This window comes from Fukomys damarensis, unplaced genomic scaffold (genome assembly GCF_012274545.1).
Source record: "Fukomys damarensis isolate Sample0158 unplaced genomic scaffold, DMR_v1.0_HiC HiC_scaffold_21, whole genome shotgun sequence".
Classification (NCBI taxonomy): domain Eukaryota; kingdom Metazoa; phylum Chordata; class Mammalia; order Rodentia; family Bathyergidae; genus Fukomys; species Fukomys damarensis.
Window position 1 is genome coordinate 19,976,400 of NW_022900933.1, and position 27,935 is coordinate 20,004,334.

Here is a 27,935-nt window from a genome sequence, read left to right on the forward strand (position 1 = left end):
CACACCATACTTCTTTTTGGATCTTCTTATTCTCATTTTTTAAAGCCAATGATGCTCTGGTGTATGATTGTCTACCGAGTTCTTACATGTATTCTCCTCTCTTTCCGCTTCCTACATACCTCACCTGCCTGCCCCATAGCCCTTCTTAGTGTTCTCCGCTGGTGTGCCTGAAGGCTGTAACTTGGTCCAGAAAAGCCAGGCCTTTGAAGGATAGTTATTTCTGTGAAGTTTTCTCTTAGCTGATTTGAAGGACTTTTCTTTCTCTATTATCCCACCTCCTCTAAAACAAGAAAGACCCCAAATTAATTTTTTAAATAAAACAAATCGCGAAAATGACTCACTTTGTCATGATTCTATGTTCCATTGAGAATTGATCCTAGTCCTAGAGCAATGAATGTTAGGACTCTGCATTTAAAATATGTTTATAGTTTAATGAAATTCATTTAAAAAATAGACTCCATGACATTTATGGCACATGTATCTATGTATTTAATATATCACTGATCTTTGAAAAGTCAGCTGCTTGACCTATATTTTGCCTCTGATTACTTTTCTAAATCTCTAGTAATCTCCAAAAACATTTAGAGATTTCCATACTTTAGAGTTTTTTCTCCTTTAGTAATCCCCATGTATCCCTGAATTTTGCTCTTTGTAAAGATTCTCTGGAGTGATCTGGATTTTGTAAAATAGATAATAGAAGGAATATAAGAACAAGTATAACAACAGCACACATACATACATAATAACAATAACAAGCAATACAAGAGCAAATGACTGGCGTCACTGATTATTGCTGGAAATCTTTACTTTTAATAAATATCAGAGCTTATATTTCTCTTGAAGGAGCTCATAATAGCTTTATTTACCTACCAGGAGAACATAGCCGGAGATTTGTGTTATTCACCTGAATTTGGTCTTTGTGGATCTTCTTTCAGGGCTGGACTGTGGCTCCCTGACTCAGCATGGTGGATTTTCTAAGAATACAGAAGAAGTGGAGGGTGGGGGTAGGAGACACAGTTTTAGGTTGTCCGAGCAATTTTTGCAAGCAAGATCTTATCTGATATGTTCAGTAGGATTCAATTTATGTAGAAAACAATACTATATCTAGAAAAAAAAGGTGATAATCTGAATACTGAGATTACAACTGATTGTTTATTTTCTTTTCATTTTTCTGAATTTTCCCAGGTTTTACAGTGACCATGTATTCCTATTTCAAGTACTGTAATTTGAAAGAAAGAAAGAAACTTACTTTGCCTGGCATCAGAGTTTTCTCCCCAGGGACCTAATCTTAAGAGATCTATCACAAAGCTCACCAATTGCATAAAACAATGGTTAAAAGAAGAAAAACCAAAAAATCAAAATGAGAAAGCTCTCCTTGTGAGTCCCAGAGTATTTCAGCCTTGGTGTGTGCTCTGAGAGTGTGGTTTGTACGTGGGCCCTTGCTACACTGGCTTCTACTCAGAAGAATTAAGAGAAGATTGCATTCCATTTGGGATTTTAACTTTGTCTTCTTTCTTTTCTCCACTCCCTTCCCCTTCTTTCCTTCTGTCCTCTTCTCCCTCAAGGACTCTCCCACCTCATGATGAGTGAACAAGGTAGGTAGCTTGCGTTTGTACCCTGCCTCTGCCGAACTGCTTGCCTTTGTGCCTCTGGCTGGTCACTCAGAGCCTCCTAGTAGCTGGCAGGCCACCCGCTGCCTGTCCCTCCTGGTGTGGGCCGGGCTGGAAGCAGGGATGCCCTGCTATGGGAGGCACCTTGCCTGATGCATCCTAGTGCCCCACCTGCTCCTCCCCCTGGCTTCTCCATTCTCTGCCACCATTTGTCATCCCAGGCGCTGGCCCTGCTGGGAGGCCTCCAGGAGGGAAGCATGAAACAAGGCATGACGCGTCGATAATGGGGGTGAATGAAGCTAATTTCAGAGCAACCAGGCGGTTAACTTCCTCCTGCTCCTCCTCAGGCCCTGGGCTGGGCCCCAGGTTGGGGGAGAGGAGCTGGGCTTCTCCCCGAATTTCACTCTGGGTAAAGGTTTGCTTTTTGTCTTCCCCTCCATTCCACTTCCCATCTTATTGACGTTTTTTGCATATCGTCCTCTCCCCCTTCAAAGGAAGCCATTTGGGGTTTGACTGTTTTCAGTTTCATATAAAAGCAAAAATCACCAAAAGAACATGCTAATGTCCTCATGGCCGGATTCTAACTCATTATATACCCTGAAGAAAGTTGCGTATAAAGATTTGTGAATTCAGCATCTGCAACCTAAAATATTCAGATATGCAGGGAATGAACTGTGCAGGAAATTCAGCTCAGCTAAGCATGGGGTGGGCTATGAATGAAGCCTTTTTCTCCTAAATAAAAATTTTCCACCTTATCAGCCCAAATCAGGATTTGAGAATTGAGCCTACTTAAAACTGTCTTTTCTTTCATTGTTCAATTGTGACTATTGTTTCTTTGGAGTCTTGGGATGATTACAAGATTGGTGTACCTGTCTTGCCCCATCACCAAAAGATTTTACTTATATTTTTCGTATCTGTTTCTTTTCAAAATACACATGGGACCTAGTGCCTCTTTTGGAGGATCAAAGAAAAGAGTAAGGAGGGTACCTCCAAATATTTCCCTTTTCCTTGGTCTTGGAGGGAGAGTAGGCAGCACTATTCCTCTGTTCCATTATATCAGGTCCATCAGATGGTTTTGCTGTACAGAGAGGTAAGATCACATCAAGGAAGCCCCTAGGACTAAAAGAAGATTGTTTACAGCATGCAAGTAGCTATGAGGATGAGCCGTTGAGAACACCCAGAACTGATAAGGCAGAAAGCCTGTAGATATCAAAGAGCAGAGCAGAGGGAGGGGGTCAGTGTTAGATGGTTCCAGAAGAGGCTTGGACGAACCCTGTCTGTCCTTGTAGGTGAGTGAGACAAGCAGGTGCCAGCAGCAGGTAGTCATAAAGGGGTATGAGTAGGGGTTGTGTCTGATGTTGACCTAATCAGTTTGAGAATTAAGTTCTTTAAGAGGACAGAAGAACTGAGCCCTATGAATTGCTGGAATTTGATGACCCACCTTTGGTGACCAGTTATACTAGAAAAAGCAGGCCCTCAGAGTCCTGATCACGGGGCCTTCTATATTCTCCAGTCTTATGCTCCCAGCTACCCTTCAGGAGTTCTCCCAACTTTTACAGTAGCTCGAAGTACTATGTACATCAGCTAGCTGATGTCATGGGCAGAGCATGGCGGATGGGGCAGGCTGATGGGGACTTCCCTGATCTGGAGGTAGCTTATTCCAGAGACACTGGTGCAGCACAGGAAGGCTAAATTCCAGTAATGGCGTGAAAAGCCTTTGGACAACCTATCTTTTGCACCTTACCCTGTCTTTAAATGTACCCATGTAGGAGACTCAGACACAACCACGCCCCAGGGAAGTAACTCAGGTGTCTTCTAGAGAGAGAAAGAAATGATGACATACATGGATGTTGTGTATTTCTCTTCAGAGACGTTTTCGAGAAAGGATGCAGAGCTCTTCTGGGTGACTGGTGCCACTAAGATTTTAATTTGTTACTTGTGGCTTAATCTTTTTTAAAACAAACCTTTGACTGCATTACTGTTCCTCTCATTTTTTCCATTTCCTGTTTTTTTGTCCACTCTTGCACTTCTGAGGATTATCTGAAGACAAAAACAAAAACAGTGCTCTTCATACCGATACTCCTCCCTTCTCTTTATTCCTTCACGTCCAAAAAGGGGAGCTTCTGTTTGGTTCCCACTGACTCCCCAGAACTTGTTGCTGATGTCCGTAAACATGGGTGGAGATATTAATGAATGTTGTGTGTGCATCACCGATGTGCTTATGTTACACTCTCGGTCATCACAACTCACGTTAATTTTGGAAAATACAAGGGGGCTTTCCTGAACTGTGCTAGACTGGTTAAGTGCATGCAACTTCACACCCATGCGGCTGTGCTGTGTTTTGCATGCCGACCGCGTCACGTTTCTAAGGATGGGATGAAGAAGTCGTGTACGGGACGAAGCTCATACTTGGTGGAAGGAGCCCTGCTGGTCACCGCGCTTCCCGCCTGCTTGAGTTTCCCACCATGTGCTCCTTTTGTGCTGCCTTCTCAGAGAGTTGCTGTGCTGCCGCTCTTGCTATCGGGGGAGTTGTGTGTGCTCCGTCTCTGTGTGTCCACAGTGTGCTGATGTTCCTCTCCTCTCTTCTTTCTGTCATCGCCTCCATGGTGGACACCATGCTTCCTCTCCTTGCCTGGACCTTCTGCTTCATTTCTGTAGGTAGAAGTAAAGGTAGAGATCGCTTTGTTTTTTATCAATATAACTATCTGCCTTCTACATTACTCATGAATGCCAGGGGAAATGCTGGTTCTGATGGACACAGACCAGATTAGAACCTCACGTGTTTCCCAACAACTGGAAAAAAAAAAAAAAAGAAAAAAAAAAGCTGTGACTATCACGTCTCGTCAATGCGCTTTGTGTTTGGTGTTTGGGGGTGGCTCAGAGTTGACTCAGCTCTTTCTAGGTACGACATGAGCCTTACGCTTGATTTCAGACTGTTTCTAGCAGGAGTGGGGGACTATGGCATTGGTTGTACAGTGTGGAAAAGATGTATTTTACTTCAGTACTGCGTATTCTAAGATGTCCTGTCAGGAATGTGTTTTGAGGCAACGGTGGAGGTGGGAGTGATGTGCCCTCATGGCTGTTATTTGAGAGTAACTGCATTTGGGGGAGCATCAGCGAGGAAGGAATGATAGTCGAAGAGGAGAGGATTGGTGCGTTGCCTATAATTTTATATAATGTAGAATGGGGGATATTGATTTATTGTTCCCCATCTGTACTGTTTTTACTTATATGGAGGAATTGGAATTTTCTGACGAGGGGTAATAGAGTAAGAGAGGTGGGACTGGGGTGGGGTGGGGAAGAATCTAAGAATAAAAATACGTGATACTGTAAGCAGGAAGAGAAGAAAGAGGTAATCCAGGATTTTAAATTACAAAGTCAGCCTTTTGCCAGGTGGGCAGGGAAGAGGAAGGGCGCTGATCCGGTGGGTGGGTTTGCTGCAGCGCTCTGACATGCCTTTCCTTGCTTCACACCTTTGGGGCACACAGCTCACTCATCCATTGCTAATCAAAGCTGTCAGAGACTCGAGCCCGGAAAACCTGTCTCACCAGCTCGAACTGGATGAACTGCGGGAGGGAAGGGAGAGGTTAATTGATAAATTATGAATATGTATCTGCATCCGCTTTTTCCCAGTGACTCCCTAATTCTGCAGCCCCATCTCGGAGAAGCTGTATGCAGCAGTTTCCTTCTAAAATTGGAAAATAACAAAAGCAGGAGACGGGAATTCTGATATAAGATGGGGATGAAAGGAGGGGCTGACAAGTTGTTAAAAATGCTGTGAACTGGTCATTTCTCATTTGAGTTTAATGCTTTGGATTTGTAACAGAGTCATGTATGATTGCCTTGGATGCAGTTCAGCCCTTCCCACTTTGGGGATGGCTGTTTGACTATTGCTTTTATGGTGATCCTGGATGTGTTCATTTTTAGGAATTTGCCATGGGGAATCCCAACCCCATTGCTGGGTTGTGATCTTTGGGAAGGAAGTGGGTGCTGTAGTAGTCAGGGTTTTGGCAAGGGGAATACATTTAATACAGGACACATAATTTATAAGATTATTTTATGGTATTTACCCAAAAAGTCAAATACAGAGGAGTGGAAGAGATTAGCCACACACTAGAGGCCCAAAGAATCCAACCAAGGGCCTGGATCCCTCAGCAATGTTCCACACAAATCCACATAAAGGCCTAGAGTCCGGGGCAATGTCCTTCAGGAGTCCAGCTAGAGCCCATGGCAATGTCTCACGCTGTTCTTTATCGATGATCTGCACCTGGAAGGTCCAAAGGCCAGTGGCAGAAACCAGAAAACCTATGCTGGTGGGATGAGGATTTGTACCACCAGGCTGAGGGATCCATACTGTAGCTCACAGTGAAGATCAGGGCTCCCCTGTCAAGAAAAGCAGCCATTCCCAAGGACAACAAGGCCTTGAGCTTCTCCTCAGATGAGAACAGCCAAGTTTGCATCATACCTGCTACAGCAAGCTTCTCCTATAAAATCAACAGCTCCATGATCCTTCTCCAGTTCTCTTTTTTATGGCTGTTGGCAACAATCGTCAGGTGGATTTTCCATCCCCAAACCATGCTGATTCAGTTCAGCTGGGCGTTACAAATTGACCGTTAGTTAGTCCACCATAGGTGGGAAACGGGGAGGAGGGAGAATAACATTTAGAGAGCTATGTCTCTGGCTGTACCAGGGATCTCCTTGTATGCAAAATAGTCTGCCTAGGACTCAGCCTTTCTGAAGTCAATGACACTGTCCCTTGTCCCTCCTCCTATTGACCTCAGCAATGCATTAGGACCAGTACATGTCTGCCTCTCTCTTTTTCCCAAATTCCTTATAGTACCCCTTAAAATTGGTGTTTTAGAAGTTTTAGATTTTGGACACAAGTAAGATAACAAGGCCCAGAGAGTTAAATAACCTAAGGCAGGTGGCTAATCAGTGGAAATCAATGAGAGTCCCTAACCCGTGCTCTATACTGCCTCCCTTGGCTCCAAGAGTGACCTCTGTGTATATGCGTCCTAGCTACCTCCTGGGCATTGATCTGTCTTCAGTTCCAGCCTGCTACCTTGCATTTGTTGTGATGTATGTCCATACAGCTGTCACCTGGTCCCATTACCTCAGTATGTCCAAAGACAGCCTTTGTACCATCTGTCTACAAACCAGCTTCCTTTACTGATACCCCTATTTTTGTTAGTGGATCCCCATTCTCCTTATCACCAAGGCTGGGCACCCAAAAACTGCTTGGTATCCCGGAAAGTCATTTGAGAGCTTATGAGATTCTCCTTCAGAGTGTCTTTCCCATCTCTGCAGTCAACACCTTGCTGTGGTTCCCGGCTGGTACCTTTTAGAACGTTGCCCTAACCTAATTAGCCTCCTTATTCTTCTTGTCTCCCAGTCTTTCCTGTAACTGAGAACTGTGTGAACTCTGCTGTCCATCAGCTATAGGATTAGCTCTCTCACTGCCAAAGCCTTCCCCAGTGTGACCCTGTTTCCCTTTAATCCTCTTCCCTGCTCATCTTAGATGATAATTGCTGCTCTGATCAAACAAGATACCAAGTAAGCTTACAGACTTTCCTTGTCTCCTAGCTTTACTTGTTTTGTTTGTCTCCCCTTTAATAGCTCCACTTCGCCTTTTTTCTGACTATTGAAATCATACATAGAACTCTTGACCTACCTAACGCTCTCCTTGAGTGTTCCATGGCAGAGTTGAGCTTTCCCTCCACACATCTAACAAGTTATATTAAAGGTTTTTTGGGAACTGGGCCATTCCTGTCTACTAGATTGCATGTATGTTGAAGACAAATGTGTTCACCTGTTAATGTCCAGATGCGTCTACTCTACTGTGTTACATGTGGAAGGGACTAAAAAAATCTCTATTTCTGCTCACTCTGCCATCAGTCATCTTGCTGAAAGTGAAAATGAAACAAGCTTAAAAGTTAATCAGATCACGTAGCTCATCTGCTCAAAAGCTTTTGATGGTTTCTCATTGTGTAATTGTCCAAGGGCCCTCCCTGTTTTGTTTTATGACCCTGTGACCTACTACTCTTCATTATCGCCCTTGTCAGCTCCCCAGTCTCCCAAAGCCTCTGGCTACCCTGTGTGAATCCACACTGTGTTTTGGAGTTTTGCTCAAGCTCTGTGCTTTTTCATGAGTGTCCTTAAATACGCTTCTTCTTCAACATGCTTAGAAGTCAGAGCCTCCTAGGGCTTTTTTGCTTGTGCTGTAAAGGGCCTGCACCAAACTGTACCAGATTTACTCATGTGTTTGAGTCATGATGTCTGCACAAAAAAGGATGAAGGCTGTGTCTTGGTCATTAATGACCATTCATGGCCATACTGCATGAACTCAGTGCTTGGTCCAGAGCTGTGTTTGATGAATGCTCCTAGACTTCAGTAGTTTAACTGAACTAAACAATTGGTCTTAGTTATATAGGGAGGGATAAATTGGATTTGATTTTTCATCAGTGATGTTAATAGGGTCATGCTACTCACCAACCAGTACCCCATGTCAATTCTCTCATTATCCCAAGCCACTAGGCAAAGGAACCCCAAGGTTCATGCAGTGAAGCCAGAGACCAGATGTTCTGGCTCCAGTTCCCTTCCCTCTGAGTGTTCATGTGTCATGTGTCGAGGTATAAGTGGTTATAGATTACATCCAAATAAATATGGCTAAGGTTTGGGATTGATTCTTAGGAGTGTGACAGAGAGAAGAATCATTGTGCTTCAGATTTTGTCATCCTTTAAAATCGGACTGACAGAACAGTAAACCCATAGCAAAAAGAATTGTGGAGTCAAGCCTACAGAGCTAAGTAGGACGTTTAGGCTGAAATGATAGCCACTGCATTCAGGAGGCCATTAAATAGCACATGGCCAAAAACAAGTGAGTCAAGAAGTGGCTGACCAGAAAAGTTCTTCAGCAAATAGTACTGGTCAGCTTTTGGATATAATTTTTACAGCTTTGGTTTAAGTGTTAACTGTATGAATAGGATCCTATCCCCCTTTTTCTTGTTCATTTGAGAGCTGCCTATTCTGGGCCAAGTGACCAAATATTTTCCCTTGCAACTGGACTTGAAGGAGAAGTTGAAGATGCGAACGCCTACAGGAACCTGCCATGTATCTAGGGGCAAGGAAGATCCTAGTGTAATTCAGGAAATGGCAGGTGGCAGCGGGGACTCTGGTAAAGTGGCAACCACAAATCCTGTCAACAGCACAGCCTTGACTCTGCTCTGTGGCTTGCTGTCATGCAAGAACTCAGGCTAGATCCTCAAGGTAAGCCAGATGTGTGTTTTATAGTGTTAGCCCATGGCATCACTTTCTTGCTATAGACATGTGTGAGTACATATATCCAGTTGTATAGGTATGTACCAAATGAATTAACCCACCAACCACAAGGTCAGACCTTTGACTTGGGAAAGAAGATGGAGTAAAACATTTTCCAACATTTTTTGTTAGATGTCAATAGAGGGGATGGTCTCTGAAAGCACAGTTAATTTTCTCTTTGCCCCTAGCATTGGCCAGGGTACAAGGTATTCTTCTTATCCTTGGTGCAACTGCCAGTGCCAGATCCCTGTGTTAGGTGAAGTTGGTTTTGTTTGGTGGTGTGGGCCTACGTAGGGAGGGTGTGGTGAATGCTGAGAATGACTGGGAAATGAGGTGACATCTTCAATATTTCTCCCAAACAGGAGTGATTTTTTAAATAATACAAGCAGCGGGGCATTAAATTCTTTTGTCCTTTTACTCTATTGAAGTCTTTAGTTACTGGACTAGATAGCTGACCCTATCATCTATTCTAGTCCTTTAGAATGAAGAGGCTCCTTTTGACTTGTTTATATGTGTTTTACTGTGTGGATTTGATCATTGGCCTTCTAATGCTGAACTAATCAACACTGGCCAAATGAGAAAGAGACAATCAAGCTACATGAACTTGAACGTGATTACATGTTGATTGTATTTTGCTGGTAATAACATTAAAAAAGTTGATTTGAGGAGTTGAGCCCCCTCTTGTTCCTGCTAGGACTCAAGAGCCCTGCAAATAAGTTACTGCCTGATAGCCAACTGTTTATGTAAATTAGTAAATGCAATGCCAGCTACTAATTATGAAAATAAACTCATCTGTGCTCTATAAATATCTAATTATAATAAAATAGGGGCAATATTACATTTCCATCTCTTGTGTCATCTGTTTCTTATCCACCACTGATTTGTCCTCTTAACAATGAATAAAATCTCTTGCACTTTTTAAAAAGCCTATTTTCCATAGTTTTTTTATTCTCATGTTTTGAAAGTCTTTGGAGGAAAAGATAGATTTATTTTAAACATAAAAGGTAAATTGCCTGATTTTAGCAGCTCTGTGTTTTTGGCATTGATGTTTTAAATATGAAAAAATGGTTTTCTTGCTCAAAAATTTTATTGTATATGAAGACATTGTTTTGCATGATTGTTCTCTGGATCATTTAAAAACTGCAAAGCTGAACAGTAGATTTATTAAGAAAATATATACTATCAATAGAATATTTTGCAGATATCTAAGCAGTGTATCTGTTTCCTCAATTATCAATTTGGGTTTATTGATAATTGTTATCAAATATAATTTAAGTTGTATATAAGTATCATAAAACACTTTTTTCTCTAAGGTATGAAGAGCAAACTATTTGTATAGACCTTGGCCCACTAAATCAAGCTGATTAATCTCAGGGGATTATGTAATTTTTAGCTGTATATTTGATAGCATCTGCAGATAAAGGATGCTTTGAATTAGGTTGTTAGGTTGCATATCTTTATGATATATTTCATTTATAAAGAATTCAAAAGAATTTCCTGATGATAAGACAATTAAAATAATAAGAGAAGAAGCACAGTATATTTCCTTATGTGCTTAGCTTCTTCTCTGCCATGGTCTATTCTCAAGTGTGCTGGGAACTGTCCGTGTGTCTGTCTGGGTGCAGGCACACTTTGTCCCAGTACGTATTCATAAGTTCACGGTGGTTTAGCTTGCTGTCATCTGTAGCTTCTATTGGCAGGTGTCCTGAAGATAAGCGATAACAGGATGATATGTATCTGAATTTAGCACAGTCTCTGCTTTATCATTTAAAAGCAATGTCTCCTCAGCGTGCGAGCATTGATGGGGTCCCCGGGATCCGCTAGGCGCTGACTACACAGGGCTAAGGGAGAAAATGTGCTGTGTGTCCCTGGCCCTCTGACACCTTGACTGTGACAGTAGAGGGGAGTTTGCAAACAGCTTTTAAATAAACACCTTTCCTAGAAAGAAGAAAAGGCTGAAAGACATTCTGTTTTTAACTTATTACAGTCATTATCATTATTTTTTTTATATTAAAGACAAACTGTTAGGAAATAATGCACTTAGTCAAATCACCAGGGCTCTACATTCCCGGATTGGAGAAGAGAATTCACTTTGTGGGTGAACAAGGAGGGAATTTTCCAGTTGTTCATTGTTTATTTATCTTCACTGGGGGATAACACGCTGGGGGATTTATCTTCAGTGGGGGATAGCACACAGTAGTAAAATTCATGCTATTACATATACAGCTCAAAGCTTAAAAAATCTATACCCATGTAAATACCATCCAGACTGAGTTATGAGCTTTCTGCCATTTATTTTTAATATATACTGTTCATTCATTCTCCCTCAAAGCCTTGTATATTTATGAAATGATCAACAGGCAGGTTCTGGCTTGCTTTGCTTTCATTAAGAAGGATTAACCCTGTGAGAGACTGAGGCATTGTGGTCTTCACTTGTGTGCAAACAGAGGCCAAAAATGTTGCTGTCTTGTGAGGGAGCTTTGCCCTGTGTTTGATGCTCAGGTTTTCCTTTGCGCAAAGAGAATATTTAATTGATATCTTTGAATTTTTCTTTTTTTTCCCCCTCAGGCATTTAGTGGTGAGTAGAACAGCAGAGGTGGAAAAGACCATATGCTTTGTAAAAAGCTTGACTAATAATACTTCTGATGGATGTCTGATTTAAAAAGTGCCGCATCTTTCATTAAAATTTACATGTAAAGTAAGGGCAGGCGCAGTGACATGAAAGCTAATGCAACTTGCACATCTTGACATAATAGCAATCACAAGAAACTGGAGATCCCAGATGGCAGCTTGGCCTTTGCCATCCTTTTAATAAGCTACTAACTGCTAATTATTTCACTCATATAGGCAAGTTAATTTACTGTTGACTCTTAAAGAGATACTGCTCATTTCCCCCCCAACCCACACTAAACAGAGCCCTTCCACCTGGAGCTTTGAAAAGTACTTCCGCACAGGTTGGAAGCTTTCCAGCAGATTGTAGCAATAACGGCAAGTATTGGGGTGAAAAATGTTGCTTAAAAGCTTATTAAACAGTATTTCTTTTTTTTTATGGATAGTTTTAGAAAATTCATTTGACTAAGGATCCATTGTGTGTGCATGTGTGTGTAAGAGCAATAGATCGAGTGGCCAATACAGGGAGAAAATCTGAAATTTGGAGCCTATTTAAGAGTGAAAGAACAGCTGCCTTTTAAATGGTTGCTAATTCTGACAATTAATGCTGCTTTGTGAGTGTGTGATTTTCTGTGATAGCTGTTAGGAGGGACGATGGTGTATAATAGCTCATTTCCTAAGCTTTATGGTAATGTCACAGAGTGAAGACCACAGAACTGAAAGAGACCTGGTCCCCCATACTCTGGAACCCTTTTAAATGAAAACCGCAAGGCATGCTTTTTATCTGTACTTCGACTTCCTTAGGATGCTTTTATATTTTAGCACAGGCATGATTGTTGAATGAATGATGTGAAATTGGGTTTGGCTACACGGAGTGTTTGGAACAGAACCTTGTTTGAAGGAGCTGTCTGACAATCAAAATATTTACTTAAAGATAAGCTAATGACTGTGCCGTGCAAATGCTACAAATCCATTATTGAAATGAGAGTCAGTCCTTTGGCTTGATACTGTCCTAAAATAAATCTCAAACCTCAATTGCATTATGTGCTTGTGTGCAATTATATACCTTCCAAAGCAAAATATAATATGTAACAAACAACAAGCCAATGTAGGAAAATATTTCAACTCCTTTTCTTGAAATATTTAACCTGAACATGTTACTGTAGTAATCTGTTCCTTGATGCTGTTAAGGATTGCTTAAAAAAATGCTAAGTACCTTAAAAAAATATATGTATATATCCCATTATTTATAATATCAGTTAGCATGAACTTGATAATCTGAGTTTTGTAATCCACATCATACCTGTGATGACTTGTGTGTTACATACTTTATGCTTATTAAATATAAATTTATTAAGTTCATTTATTTCCTTATTAATGGGAAGTTTTAAGTATTAATGTTTCTTTAAAATGCGTATCATCTGGTTTCAAAGTAGCCCCAAGGTAAAATATAAGTGCATGTGAAATTTTATCATCTTTCAGGAGCTGACATTATATAGTGTGTTTTGGCAGATTGTTATCTTTGGAAAGAATTTTGAGAAATGCATGTGTTTCAGGAAAAAGAAAAGTACTGCGAAAAATAAGTTCTGAAAATACAGGTTTAAACCAAATTAAGCAGGTTTCTCAACTGTGGGACATCTCAGAGGCTTTGTTGTGGCAATGCAAATTATAAATCTCCAGGAAGGAAAATGTACTTTTCACAGTTACCCCAATTTTTTTGACATGAAATTCTCTTCTGTAATTTTCATTTTGGACAAGAATAGCTAGAATTAAAGTTAGTGTTCAGCTGAAAAACTTTGGACAAGATAATTCTAAAGTCTTTTCCAAGACTAATATTATAAACCTTAATGCCTCTGGAATTTGAAGGAAGCTTTTGGATTGGCTTCACTCAAGAATGCTTTTAACTCCATTTTCTGTTTTGATTGGGAATAGCTTTTGGATGGGTAATTTCAATAGGGAAATTACTGCTTCCTGGTAAAATGCATAACACAGATGTTAAAACAAGTGCAGTTTTAGACACTAGTCTTGTTAAAACACTTCCAATTCATATTACCTAAGTACTTGAATGGATATCCACATATCCATATAGTGTGTATAAACAATGCTTCTGATAATGGTCTGCTTAACTCTAGGAAGCGCTGGTGTCAGCAGAAGATAAGAAAATCACATGAATGTTACATAGTCATATTTGCTCTGAAGTTTGGAGCAAGTTAACAATCATCATGGTTACCTCTCCCCATTTCTGCACTGTATATCTAAGGCTATCCATCCTGTAACTCTGAGAGTTTAGCTCTGAATGTTTTTTGGCTTGTTTTTTTCCCCAGACAGTGAACACGTAGGTAAAAGAATTACTTCCTGGTAAGAATTAATTGTACTTTGTTCAGAAGTCAACGGCTGGGGAAAGACTGTGGGCTCTCCGAGTGCACAGCTGAGGTCTTTGTCGTATTTATGTGCTATCCGTTTAGTATGAAGGGGCTGCCATTGATCCTTCTCTAGTGGATCATCTGCCTGGGGCTGCTTATCTGGTCATGGAGATGTAGTTTGCTGATCCAGGCATACTCTCCCTATTTCCCCAAGTGGCCAATAATGGGCACTTACAAATGCCTTGGTCAAAATTGTAATTGATAGGGTGAGCTTCTGGTTCCAAACTAATACACGTGGCAACTGAACCTGGACCATCAGATAGCCAGGTGTGAGTAATTCTAATCCAAGTTCAGAACTATAGAGTAAAAAGTGCCCTGAGATAAATGTGGAGAACTAGTTCATGGTGCTGGGGAAGAAAACATTGTAGATTAGAGTGCTGATATTATTATTTTATACAAGCAGTATAAACTTGTTAAATCTCATTATCCTAACTTTGGGAACAATAACCGTACCCATGTCACAGAACTGCCAGGAGGCTCCACTGAGATATTATATAAATAGGACTTAGGTTGGAGTTTGGCTCTAACGTAAATGAACATTAGTATCCATAAGCATTTGTTATTATCATCACATATACATTTTGTTAATAGCAATATCCCTCCTTAGGTTTTGGAACTTTGAGAATATTATTTAATCTTTTTTGAGCTTTCATGTCTTCACCTGTAAAGGGTCTACTTGGTAGGTTTGCTGTGGGGAACAGTTGATAAAATGCAGATGGAAGTGCCGTGCACTTAACATTGTTAAAGACTTAGTAGTCCATGGGAATATAAGCTCCACAGTTTTATTCATCATGGTAGACCTAGTTCCTGTCACAGTTTCTGCTTTATCATAGAAATAACTCAGGATTAAATCGTGTAGTGCTAATAATCACAGAGGAGGAATAGTAGTCATCACAGAGCCGATAAAGGTGTTGAAGAGTTCAGCACCATTAACAGCCCACCCTCCTAGTGACCTCTATATCATTTTCAGTAGAAGGTCTTGGGACATCTCCATTGCAAAAAGAAGCCATTGGCCTCTTCCTTTCGAGTTCTCCACCCTAAAAGAAGAAATCCTGATCAAACTTGGTGGTCCTCTTAGGTCTTTGATAGGTGTGTTTTTTTCTCTCTTTGTGTAGAAAAAGAGCTACGGAATTTCCTTATACACTTGATAGAAATCTATGAGCCGCGAAGAAAACAAAAACGTTTGGTTAAAGTTACTTTAAAAAAATGCTGATTCACTTCCTCAGATCTTAGAAGCATATAATTTCAGAGCTCAAGAGAAAGTTGGAATTCCTGTAGTCCTTTCCACTGTAATTTTGTGAATGACAAAACATATGCTGAGAAGGCGTGAGTGATGTTTGTCACTCTGTTAATTTGTGGTGCAGGAATGATTTAGACCAGACTTTCTGACTCTCAATACTGTTTCCTGTCCTTTCCCACCAAATGGCCACCAAGACTTGGTTATCTTCACTGCTGAGTGGCATTTGTATAGATAGATCACTCATAGACTGCTGAGACCATTATTGATCATGCCATGTAAGAAAGATTCTGGAAATATCACTATATGAACTTTCTGAAAAGGTTGTCCCTTAAATCCTTAAGTGCCTTAGAAATGATCCAACCTCAGCTTGCAGATTTGTCCGTAAATTTCTCTGAGTTTCAGGATTTTCGGATGCTTCACACTTCTTATGAATGTGCCCTGTTGACTGCTTTGTCTTGGCTAAAGTAAGATGGTGACACTTGTTGACTTTTAAAAAAGCTTTTATACTCCTTTTTGTTTTTGCTGTCTCGTGTTAACTGTTTCTAACAGAATGGATGCATGCTGAATGCAGTAAAGATGTGCTGTGAGGATATACACCGGAGACTAGTTTTTTAATAGTGTTTCCCATTTCCTTTCTGCTGGGAAGAACAGCTGCCATTTTATGTACAAAGTTTTAAATAAAACGGAAAAAAAATTTTTTTTTCCTCAAGTGACGATGTATGTGTCTTTAAGCTAATATGATTCCTTTGTTTTCTTGTAAAAATAACTTTCTCTTTCAGGGTTCCGTCATGTGTCTGATGGATTAAGTGTGAATTCTTCCATGAGGCAACTTTAGGGAATGTTGATCACTGCATGAAATTGGTCCTTAAATTGTTGCAAAGTTGCCTTTCTTCATACTGTTTTGATCATAAGGGCTCTCAAGTGTCAAAGTCATCTGGAGAATTAGATAGATAAAATTCATGAGCACTAAGCTGTTTTTCCAGGAGAGAATAAATAAATGTGTTTTCTACTATGTGCTTAGCCTATGATAGTGATTTGTTAAAAGGAAAAAGGACAAGCAATAGTATTAAATATTTACTAGAGTGATTTAGTTATATTATCTTATGCTCTGCATCTCTGTTTAATAGTAAAATCAGCTACTGTTGAAATAAATGCCATTAAACCAGTGGAAGTGTGAAAGTCACTGCCTAGGCAAGGTCAGAGTAACTTGTGGAGTATAGTGATTTTTATCAACTTTCCAAATCTTTTTCTGTTTTTGGTCAGCTTCCCTCCAAAAATAGCACAAAAAAATACATTTGAGGATTTGCAATCTCACTCTCTCCCTTGCATCCATAACTGTTGGGGGCAACCTGGTAGTTGAAGCCTTTTATGCCTTCTTTTGTTTCACAGACACAAAAAAAAGGTCTGTTCTCCCCAGAGGTGAGCCGCCATATTTTCACTTCGTGACTCCGCTGTGGCTCCGTGCATGACAGTTTGTTTTAGAGAACTAGCACCTCTTGTTTCTCAGAAATGGTTTATCGTGTCTAAATGACCGTTAAGTTTCCCTTCCATCCCTCCCCTACCTATATAAAAGATTTATTCAACTTTATTTCTCATATCATTTAAAAGAAATCCCTGAATAGTTGCATAGCATTATGTTCATTTCACAAGAGAGCAGAGGCTAAAATTTACAGTTACTGAATTACTGCCAAAACCAAGGAAAACCAAGTTTTATTTGTCACTAAAGCCTAGGTTGATATACCTATCATATTACCACTTCAACTAATTTCACTGAATTTCAGTTTTCTCTTCTATAGATGGGGATAATGATAATACCTTATACTATATTCCTAATGCACATAAATAAATAATACACATAAATACATTATAAATAATTATATTCTGGGTGAAGTCAAGACATAGGAGCTAACACATATTAAGTGCATAATAGAATATCTGGCTCTTCTTAATAATTTTAATAAATATGTTCCTTTCCCTTTTTAGAAACAATACAATATAATTGACAATTACCAACTATGAATTAACAAGCATTGAACACAGGGAACACACAAAATGAATAAAAATCATTCTTTGTTCTCAAATAGCTCACATTATAGTAAAAGGGAAAACCTCTATATAATGAATTCAGTTTTTTCTCTTGTCTTTGGCTTTATCTGTACCAAACAGTACTTAAAACATGAAAGCCTTTTTCTGGGCATAGTTTCTTGTAGTTTCAAGGCATATTGACAAAGCAGCGAGAGTGCCATGTGGCTTGTTTTCTTACTAGTCTCTGTTTATTTCATCCTAATATCTAGAAGGGTACGTTGAGGGGGCGGGCAGAACAAAGAGGCCTCGGAAGTAGTATATGAGTTAGGGTAGGTTAACAGGTGGGAGAAATAATTCTCAAATCTCCGTGGTTTAATACTACTCAAAGTTTCCCACTCACATCACAGTTTGCAGTGCAGATTGGTAGATGGTGTAGTGGGGAATCTCTGTTCCACATGGTCATTCAGGAACCAGGTACGACTTTTCATCTTGTAGCTAGCTCTGTAGCTTTGTGATTTTCTGGAGTGCCCTCCTTCTCTGTGGTCAACTGCCCAATGAGGGGAGAGAGAGAATGGGATCCCGCCCCCCAGCCAGGAATTAATGTGCATCACTTACTATTGGCTAGAGCTTGATCACATGATCACGTCCAATTGCAAAGAGGCTAGAGAATATAATGTTTGTGCCCAGGAGGAAAGGGAAAGAAGTTTGGTGGGTACAGTGTCAGCCTCCACCCCAGTCCATCAGCTGTGTTCTTGTTTCATGCTCCAGTTTTTCAAACAAAAGAACAAAATGTTGCCATTGTTTCTTAATGTTGCCATTGAGATAGAAGACCACTCCCCTGCCTTTTTTTTTTTGTCATACACATACACATATATTAAAACTTCTCTGATTTACAATAATGTTTCTCAAATTTTTTAAGAATCAACCAGGGAACTTGTGAATCTCTAGGCTTTAGTTTTTGCTTCAGAATAACAGAGACTTCAGTGGCAAATTATCCTTATGATCACGTAAATTTGAGACACATTGTGATGTAGCAAATTCTAAGTGAAGTGAACCGATGAGGAAGCTTGTGAGATTTTGATGAAAGTATTTTATTAGCTAGGTCTGGTGGTGCGTGCATGCAATCTCAGCTACTTGCAGGAAGATCTCAAGTTCCAGCCCAGCCTGAGCAACTTAGTGAGATCATAGCTCAAAATGAATAGAGTCAGGGCAGTGCTGCACTCCTGAAATGACAGCACTTGCGAGGCAGAGTCAGGAGGATCACTGTGAGTCTGAGGCCTTCCTGGGCTACTAGTGAGTTCAAAGTTAGCCTGAATTGCATAGCAATAAACTATCTCCAAAGGGGAGAGGGTAAGAAAAGAAAGGATTGAATTAGCTCAGTGGTAGTGTGCCCCTGGGTTTGTTCCCCAGTACCACATATACACAAAGTGTTTTATTATATTTTATATAGTTTAAAACAAACCTCATATTTATATTAGCTTATATACTTATTTATAATACATGGACTTTTGTTTTAAGGGATTCACTCTACCTTGCATCTAACAACCAAAAGCTAGAAGTGTGCTCAGAATCTTAGCCTGAGTTGACAGAGTGGGACCAAATGCCCAATCTGGTAGGATTTTATTTTATACTGATCCCTGGGTAAAAACACCTCAGCATCTTTTGTTCTCCTTTATCACCTAACCAGGGACACTCTTGATTAGGAGAATTTTCCTGTTGCATTAAGACAATAAGGGCCTGTTTTTGATGTTTACTTATTACTTGTAGCTGCTTGGGAATAGTTAACGTACAGTGACCCATTTTGTCTTTTAGGTTTCTCTTACACTCTTGTATGCATAAGAACTATTTAAACCATGATCATTTGAAATGAACCCCTTCCTATAAAGCTGTGCCTTTGGCTGTGTTTTAATTCTGGAATAGATATCAGAGCTTGAATAATTCTGGGCTTGTGAGTTTTTCTTTTTCCTTTTTCCCATTTATCTGTTTCTTTTGGTGTCTTTGTGTGTACCTCTGATTACTATTGAGTTTTCTTTTTCCCCCCTAAATGCTAGCAATTATCTCACAGGTGGAGGGATTAGGAAAGAGCTAAAAGAATTGCACTGAGATTAGAATAAAGACTCCCCCTCCCCCTTTTAAATCTCTTGACCAAAGAGCTGAGGATTTGGAGGGGGCAGGCAGAACTGTGGAGCGAGGGAGGACAGTTTGCTTCTGATATTTAAATTCCTAGATGGAATGGAGGAAGAGACTCCTAATGAAAGAAAGAGGAATGAAAATAACCTGAACTGGCTTGGGATTATAGTTCCAGGGAGCTAGGGAAACAGAAAGGAAGGGCAGCCACTTCTTTGTGTCCTTGCAACTTTTTAACCTCCATATCTGAGCAGCTACAGTCTCTGGTTGTTACTGTTTTTTTCTTCTTGTTTTTTATTTTTATCTGACTATTTGGGGAGAAAGAGGCAGCAGCTAGAGGGTCTAATATATGCCGAGTCCAAGAGTGTTTTGGTGAGACATTATCTTTCTTCCCAGGAAAGAATGATTTATTTACCCGATCTGTCACTTAGGATGCTTTCAGCAGCAAATAACGGAACTTTCAACTCAGCTGCCTTAAACAATGAAGGGAATTTATGGGCTGAGTTCCTAAAAAAGTCTAGCAACTCAAATGATACAATGAAGACGCAGGATTTTTCTATTCCCATTTCTTGGATTTACTTGCTTGGTGTTGGCAGCCTGTATCGCTTGTGATCTAAGACAGCTGATAGCTATTCCCAGGGTGATTTTTGGTTGATGTACATTCTTTTCTTGTCCTGTATCAGGGTTCTTCAGAGAAACTGAACCAGTAGGAGATTACATGTATATGATTTATTAGGAGGGATTGCTTCAGGCTATTCTGGAGGCTGGGAAGTTCTATGATCCAGGAGCTGGAGTGAAAGCCAGAGGTGTAGTTTCAGCCCCAAGGTCTGAGAACTGATGGTGTAAATTCCAGTGAGAGGGCAGGGAGAGACCAAGTGATGTCCCAGTTTAAGCAATCAGACAGAGACAGCAGATTTCCTCTTTTTCATAGTTTTGTTATTCAGACCCTAAATGGTTTGGATGCTGCCCACTGACACTGGGGGAGTGCAGTCTGCTTTACTCAGGTCACTGATTCAAATGCTATTCTCATCCAGAACACCTTCACAGACATACCAGAATAATGCTTAATCTGAGTAGCCCAGGGCACTGTGTTGGCGCCAAAATTAGGTATCACAAGTCCACCACTTTTCAGCTTGACATTTATATGCATCTCCTTAAACTAAACTTGATCTCTAAATAAAGACAATAGTAAAATCTTAATTTCACCTATGATGATCCATCTATCCTAAGTACTATTAAAAATGCACAAACCCTTTCCCCAGAAGGGGTGAAATTTTTGGATGATGTTAACTCTTCTCCTTGATATCCTGTGACTGAAATATTATGATGTAAAATTAACAGTACTTAAATGTTATCTAAAATTAGTATGTTTCATGTTAAAACAATGAAATAAAGACATTTACTACAATACACACACACGCTAATGAATTCATTACAAAATAAGGAAACACTCATGATAATTAGTCTTGGAAATGGTCATGTGATCATAGCTGGTCCTTATTACTACCTTCTTCCACTACTGGTTCTATATTCCCTTTGCAAGCATATCAGCTTGTTATGGTCATTTACTTGGTGGTCTAGAAGGACTGGGTCATTAGTAATCCTGCCTGGATTGGGTTGCTGTAGTCTTCCATCAATCTTAATTGCAGGGCAAGTTAATACTAGTTGCCCTAAGGGATATCCTAGATTTGTCTCTAAATCTGCTTTTAGGTTCACTGTGAAGTAATAGTCCAATTTCCTCTTGTTAATCAGGATCAATAACCCAGCTAGCTCGGTAACTCCTTTCTCAGCTAGTCAACAAAAGTCTTGGGACTTCAGATTAATCAGACCAATTTAAGTGACACGTTTACCGCTGAACCAATCACTGTTACCTGGAGGATGAGTTTTGCTGATTATTTCAGACCCAAGTCACATACCCAAATTCTAGGACTATCAGAAAGTGTTAGCTTTTCCTATAGCCACAAGATTCGGGGGAGGCTGGATATTTTACTCCAAATTTTAGAGGAATGTATGTTGAATATCAAATCCAACTACAAACCAAAGCCAACTATGTCCTTAGTAAGGAATTAGGAAACCTCATGCTCACTATCTGGCCATCAGGAGATGGTATTTCATGAAGAGGGAGATGTCAGTGAGGAACCTGTGCATCAGTAGAGGCTCCATTTGGAAGCAGCTAAGTATGAGGGGAAGACTGTGGGTATCCTGGCATCTGTGCAATCAGGGAGTCAGCATCTTTGGATCTTTATTCATTGATGTGAAGAGACAGGGAATGGAGCTAGTGCTAACCCTAACTTATTTCAAGAGAAAATTGCACTGGTGGAGTCTTTTCCTTCTGCCTTGATCCCAGGCTCCCACTAGGTCACCTGATATGGATTGCTATTGATAGATGGCTGAGGGGGAATGCCCTCTAGCCTCAAGAGTGTTTTTAACAGAGTAGCTCTCAGTAAATATCTTTTTCTCAGATGCCTGGTCTCATTCATGGAGTCTTTCTTTTTGGCTGCTGCTTAATCAGTTGCTGCCCCTTCACAGCCTGTCTTAATTCCTAGCCACACATTCCATTTAGGTTTTTGAGGCAGCACCCGCCTAGTGTCGCTGCTGGTGTTAGTTCCACATTGACCTTATATAAGAGCTACTGCTCTTATACATCTGCCTCACCCACAGGTATGGCACAGGCTTTTCATCAAAGGGGAGGCTGGTGTGATGGGAATTCCAGAATGAGGTTTAAAGTGATGTAGCTGCAAGAATGTGCTGATTATACCCTCTAAATCAAACATCATTAGAGCAAAGACCCCTCTTCTATGGGCTGCTGCTTCTTAGCTCCTAGGTTGAATTTCACCTTCAGCTGCCTTCTAGACCATGCTTCTCACATCTAATGTGCACATGAATCATCTGGACATCTTGTTAAATGGAGGTTCTAAGGGGAGGTGTGGGTGGAGCCTAAGATCCTGCATTGCTAACAAGTTGCCAAGGGATATCCCTCGTGTGGCTCATGTATGAGCCAAGCTTTGGAGGAGCAAGTCTTCAAGGACATGACCTTGAATGATCTTGCATGTGAGTCCAGCTGCTGCTTTTTCTTTCTTTTAGTGGGTCAGAAAAAAAAGCACACACCCAAAGGAGCGCAGTAGACTCCTGTGGAAGTATAGAAGAGAGGTGGACTTAATTTCTTAGGGATTGGTAATTTCCTTCAGGTACCCAGTGAAATTTAAGCTTTCTTGTCCCCCTTGGATGATAGAAGCAGGCTGCTAGTCTTTTCCTCTGCCTTCATGTCTGTATGGGATACTATGACACTGGCTTACCTCCCAGGGGATGGAGAACATTCAAGTCAAGGCAGACTTGACTTGTGATGAATACACAGTGCTGTTCCATCATTCCTACTAGTCTCTTTTTTTCATGTTCCTGAAATAGCCTAGTTCTGTAATCAGTCACCATAAGGACATGCTTCTGGGTGTCTACATGGTTCGCATATTTCCCAGGGTAAGTTGTATATGGTCATCAATAGGTAGGCGCATCACTGTGTCCCCAACCTAAGTCTCCTCGCCTTACACTTGGGAGGTCCCTGTGGGCTTGTGCATCCTGTAAGAGTGATGGCAATATATGCACTCATCAGCACGGAGCTGGTGCTGAGGCTGCAGCTCTGGAAGTGGGGTATCCTGTGAGCATGATTTCACTCAGGTATGTTCTAAGAATGCAGTGTTGTTGGTCTGGCTTCCCGGTGCTCTGCTTATTCTTGTCTGATCTCATCCCCTGTTTTCCTGTCTGTATGATCCCTTGGAAGAACCAGATCTAAACAAAAACATGCAGCAGAAAATGCTTAGGAGGTATAATTTGTCTTCATAACGAAGCAGGATATTTTACTCTGTAGTTGACTCCATGGTTGTATTTGAACTAGAGAGAGGGAAGAAGATAAAAATAATTGCTTAGAATTGTAATGCTGGAGGAACACAAGTGAATTAGGAGGTTCTTATTTCACAATTGGATGCCTGTGTCTGTACTAGCTAACTGGTTCATGACAAAGCTTGGCTTCAATTTCCAGCTGGCAGTGGCTTGGTGTGTTTACCTGGTGTCTTCAGGGATTCTTTGTGAGCAGCTGTAAGGAGAGCTGGTTTTTCAGTGTGCTCTGAGAAAGGTTAAAGTGCGGCTCCTTAGGCTTCCTTGGGGACTAATCCAGTAACAAGAGAATCAGAGAAAACACACATCACTTGGGAAGGGATCTTTCACCAGGAGTTTGTTTGTTATTATAGCTACAAATGGAAGTGTTTGAAACTTAAATCTGAATTGAGGCAGCCAGAGGAGAAACAGAGAAGGAAATGAATTATTTATTCCCTCACAAGGGTCCTGGAAATGTGGAGTAGGCATTAAGCTCCTTTGAATAGGATCCTCTGGGCTGGGCTCAAAGTCCAGTGTGCAAGACCTGACCTTATCTGGCCAGACACTTCAGCTTCCATTAAATTGCCTGAGAATAATCCAGACAAGAACCTTTACCTTGTTTTTTAGAGGGAGAATGTGAATATTTACCTAGCATGTTGCCAGAGGACTAGAAAATGCTTGTGTCCATGATTTCCTTGAATCTCACAATTTCCCAGTAGATCTGAAGGAAGAGGGAAGGCAGAGGAAGAGCTGATGGTGCCAGAAGCACGGTGTGTTGGGATCTGGGGATCCAGCACAGATTTTCTGTGCACTGAGCTGCAGCCAAATGTGTACTAGTTTCCTCCATCTGAGCCATAATCCATCAAGGAGCTTCTGTTGTCCCCATCTCACTGATGGGGAAATTGAGATTTAAAGAGATTCAGCACCTCACCCACTTTATCCAATACCCTTGCTGGGATTCAAGTCTTGTGCTCTTCACACCCCCGTCGTGAGCTCTCTGCTTTGCCCTGTGATACTGCTTTTCGCCTGCCCCAAGGTACTGGAGATAATAAAGATACTGCAGACACCGCAAGACTTCCTCGCGACAAGCAGTGGAGAAGTAAATATTCAAATAGAAGTAAAAATGATTGTAAACACCTGTACAAAGCAGAACAAATCCCATTCTTCATAAAGAACTATTCTTTGTCCTTTTTTTAATCCCCCTCTGCTGTCACTCATTTTCTTTCTGGGTTCATAAGTATTTGTATGTGTATATTCTATGTCTCTCTCTCTGCTCTTTAGAGAACACAAGTTTTATTGCAATGATTCCCTTAAGGATCTCTGTTAGATTTTGCTTATTCTTCTCCTTAAAACATTTTTGAGATAGTTGCCTAGAGCAAGTCATGGTAGGTGTAGATTGTTTTTATATTTCTGTCTGTAGTCATCAAGGTAGGGTCCCTTGTTTCATGGTAAAGAAGGACGGTCTGGTTCTATTTCTTCCCCAGATCATTTTGAACTTGTAAGGTTGCCAAACCAATGTAAACAGAGGGATGTACTTAAAGGGCTTTGTACCTTCATAGTCTATTTGGAATTCAAACTGTTGGCGGTTCTCTTTCCAAAAACATTTTCTGGGTTCCAGAGACTTGGAGATCATATTACTTGATAACTAACTACCTCCCTAATGCGTACCTGATGGAGGTAGGTGATGGAGGGCTCTTACCATTACATAGGGCAGGAGAAATCTGGTGCACACGCCTTACTTTGTGATCTTCCATAAAATCAGAATCAAACTTTTGTCTCTTCTGTGCTTCTCATTTTTTTCTGCCATACTACTCTTAATCAACAGAGCATACTTGTTTGTTTTTTTTTTAATCAGATGTTGAATTTCATTCTAAACCAAAAAACTTTCTTGCATCTCTGTGAGTTTTTACAGATTGGGGCTATAGCAGAAATGAGATAGACCTAGTGCTTGTCTTCTGCATGCTTAGGATTCTTTTGGGGAAGACAGTCGTCAAATGTGTCATTGAGAAAGCTAAGGGTGTTAGGAAAAAAAATCATAGATCTTACTCAGGATGCCCTCTCTGGTTATTTACAGAGGAATTATCATGTCTCCTAGATTCAAATATTGTTCCTTTTGTTCCTGCTGCTCTGTGAAAATGCACTCTGGAGCCTATGTGCTCCAATGGCTGTATTGCATTATGTTGTGGCCTTATTAAATTTTTCTTGGTTCTCTAATTGTGTCTGTCCTGCTCCCTGCTGTGATATTCTATCTTCTGTGGGACTGCAGACAGATAAATCTTGACTAAGCTCCACATTCCATATGCCACTCTCCTGAGGAAGGAATTTTTTTTCTTTTTTTTTTTTTTTGTACCAGGGGTTGAACTCAGGTCCTTGCACTTGCAAGGCAGGCAGCAGAACCACTGAGCTAAATCCCCAGCCCTTGAGGAAGAAATTTTGATGGCCACTGCCTTTCATCAAAGGATAAAGTTCCAGCTCTTGAGCCTGGCTTTCAGTACTCCAAAGTTTGGCCAGTCTTCAGCTCCTATCTAACGTACTGAAACTGTGCAGGAATAGATTTTGCTAATCCATGACCCTCCCATATCCCAGGTGCTGCCTTATCTCTGAGTCTTGGTTTATGCTTCACCGTTTATCTTGGATGTTTTCTTCATTTCTAGGCATGTGTTGAAATTTGATTCAGTTTTACTCCCTCTGTGACATTTTGCCTGACAATCTTAGTTCTTTGATGCCATTGTGTTTTCTCCCTGTATCAGTCAGTGACCTCTAATCTGTACTTTCCCCCTCTAAAGTTTATGTCCCAGTCCACATATATCCCCAACCAGTCTACAAGTTCTTGGAAGTTAGGCACCTCGTGTACTCTTCATGACCACTATAGTACTTAGATGCTTGATGGTTATGGGATGGTAGTTTAGTTGTATAGATAGATAGTCTATGTGACAGATGGTAGGTTAGTTGTACAGATAGATACTTGATGGTTATGGGATGATAGGTTGGTTGTATAAGGTCAACTAGTGTTGCAGAGTTTGATACAGTGCCAGGCATAAATACATAACTAAGGGATGGGAGTGTGAAGCCTGGTAAGTCATAGCACACCTGCAGCCTCATTATGGAGGGGGAGTTAGAACCTTGGCTTGCCCGCCCCAGGTGTGCTGGGAGACTGAATGAAAGTAGTTTTTAAATGGTAAAGTGCATTATGAATGGAAGGGAGTGGTGTTACTATAAACAGCATCATCATCATTTATCGTCTGAGTCCTCCCAAAGCCACACTGTGGCAGAGGAATAGATCAATGGATAGGTCTGTTGTGACAGCGAGGAGAGCCCAGACTTTAAGGAGCCTGTGGTCATATCGTGCAGGCCCCACAGTAATGTGGCCTTGGTATAAATATTCTTATATCAGAGAGGTGCTTCCCCAGGGCTGGTGAAAAGGGCAAGGTGCACGGACGGGTCCCAACCTGGCTATGACAGGTGCAAGTGGGAACCCAGATCTGGGGGCCTGATGTTCACTCACAGTTACCATGGCTATTGTAGTTGGGTTGAGAAATGTCAGTATGAGTACTGGAGCTAGCAGACTCTGAGGTGTGGTCCCAATTATGAGCTTACCAGCCCATGAGTACTCTCTTCAACTGCAATACCGAGTCCTTTGTGGACACAGTTTCACTTCATCTTTGGTAGGAGCTGAATATATAATAGTTTGTATTGTTATACAGCTACAGATAAGGGCACTGAGTTCAGGCTGTACAGCTGAGTCCAGAGTACCTGGCTAGTGTGAAACAGGAACTGGGATTGGAACCCAGGCCTGAGCTCTTCACTGCTATGCTTAGCTGCCTTCAGCCTCTTGGAGCCTGAGTCTTATCCGTATATGGGGATAAACCTGCTTACCCTATAGGCTCTGAGAATCTGGTGGGAGAATGGATGCGGAGGGACTCTGTCCACTGCAGAATATCTACAATGCCTGAGAATATTCCCAGCATCTACTGCACACCCAGCATTGGGATGGGTGTTGGAATCCTGTGGGGGACATGACAGCCAAGGTGCCTGCTCACACTGGGGTATATCCCAGCTATAGTCTGCTAATAGAGTAGCTGCCAGAAAGTGGGGAGGGAAAGGGGCAAAAAATGCAGCAATCTGAAAATGTTTTTATTTTCAGAAAAGAAGTCATGTTAATGGCCTGCCATTGCCCTTTAAATCCCCCTTCGTTCCCAAGTGTAGATAACAAAGTCAAATTAGGAGATTAAGGAATGTGGGAAATGTACAAAGACAGTTCAACAGAGAGGTGCAGAGAGTCATTTAGGAAAGGACAAATCATGTCAGAACATTCTGATCACTCTAAAAAAGAAAATCACAGTTCTAGGAGGTGAGAAGTATGCAGTGGATGTAATATATCTAGGTTTTAGTAAAATCACTCAGAAGAGAAATGGCTTGAAATCTTGTCTGAGAAATTATTTCATATTGGCCAGGGGAAAGCCATGTCACTCAGAATGAGACCTGGCCAGGAGTCCAGAGTGAAGGGTGTAATGACAAATGGCCACAGCTTTCAGGGTGCGATGGGGTCAGGTGAGAAGACCCAATTTAGCCATCATCGCTTAATGATCTGAAAGAACGACTAAGCTCCTGGTAATGACGTTCATACGTGGTGCTAAATTGGGAGGTGTCATGGTGATGGCTCTCAGAAGAAAGCACAGTATCAGACGACTGTATTCAAGGTCAGGAGGCCGAGGC

At 41.0% G+C, this 27,935-nt stretch overlaps 1 protein-coding gene across 30 annotated transcripts in view; it reads left to right on the plus strand.

Annotated features, from left to right (window-relative positions):
• Nrxn3 (neurexin 3) overlaps window positions 1-27,935 on the plus strand; it is a 1,525,607-nt gene that overhangs the window by 112,502 nt on the left and 1,385,170 nt on the right. For 17 of the 30 annotated variants that reach the window (XR_004518320.1, XR_004518321.1, XM_033766713.1 and 14 more), the window contains exons 4-5: window positions 1,566-1,595; window positions 4,269-4,280. The exons of 3 other annotated variants lie outside the window; for them this stretch is intronic. Coding sequence is in view for 25 of the 27 variants with exons in the window: in XM_033766713.1 (XP_033622604.1) it covers window positions 1,566-1,595; window positions 4,269-4,280 (42 nt within the window). In the remaining 2 variants the exon portion in view is untranslated. The remainder of the gene's footprint in view (window positions 1-1,565; window positions 1,596-4,268; window positions 4,281-27,935) is intronic. 10 more of the 30 variants (XM_019204318.2, XM_033766717.1, XM_033766720.1 and 7 more) reach the window with 1 other exon arrangement.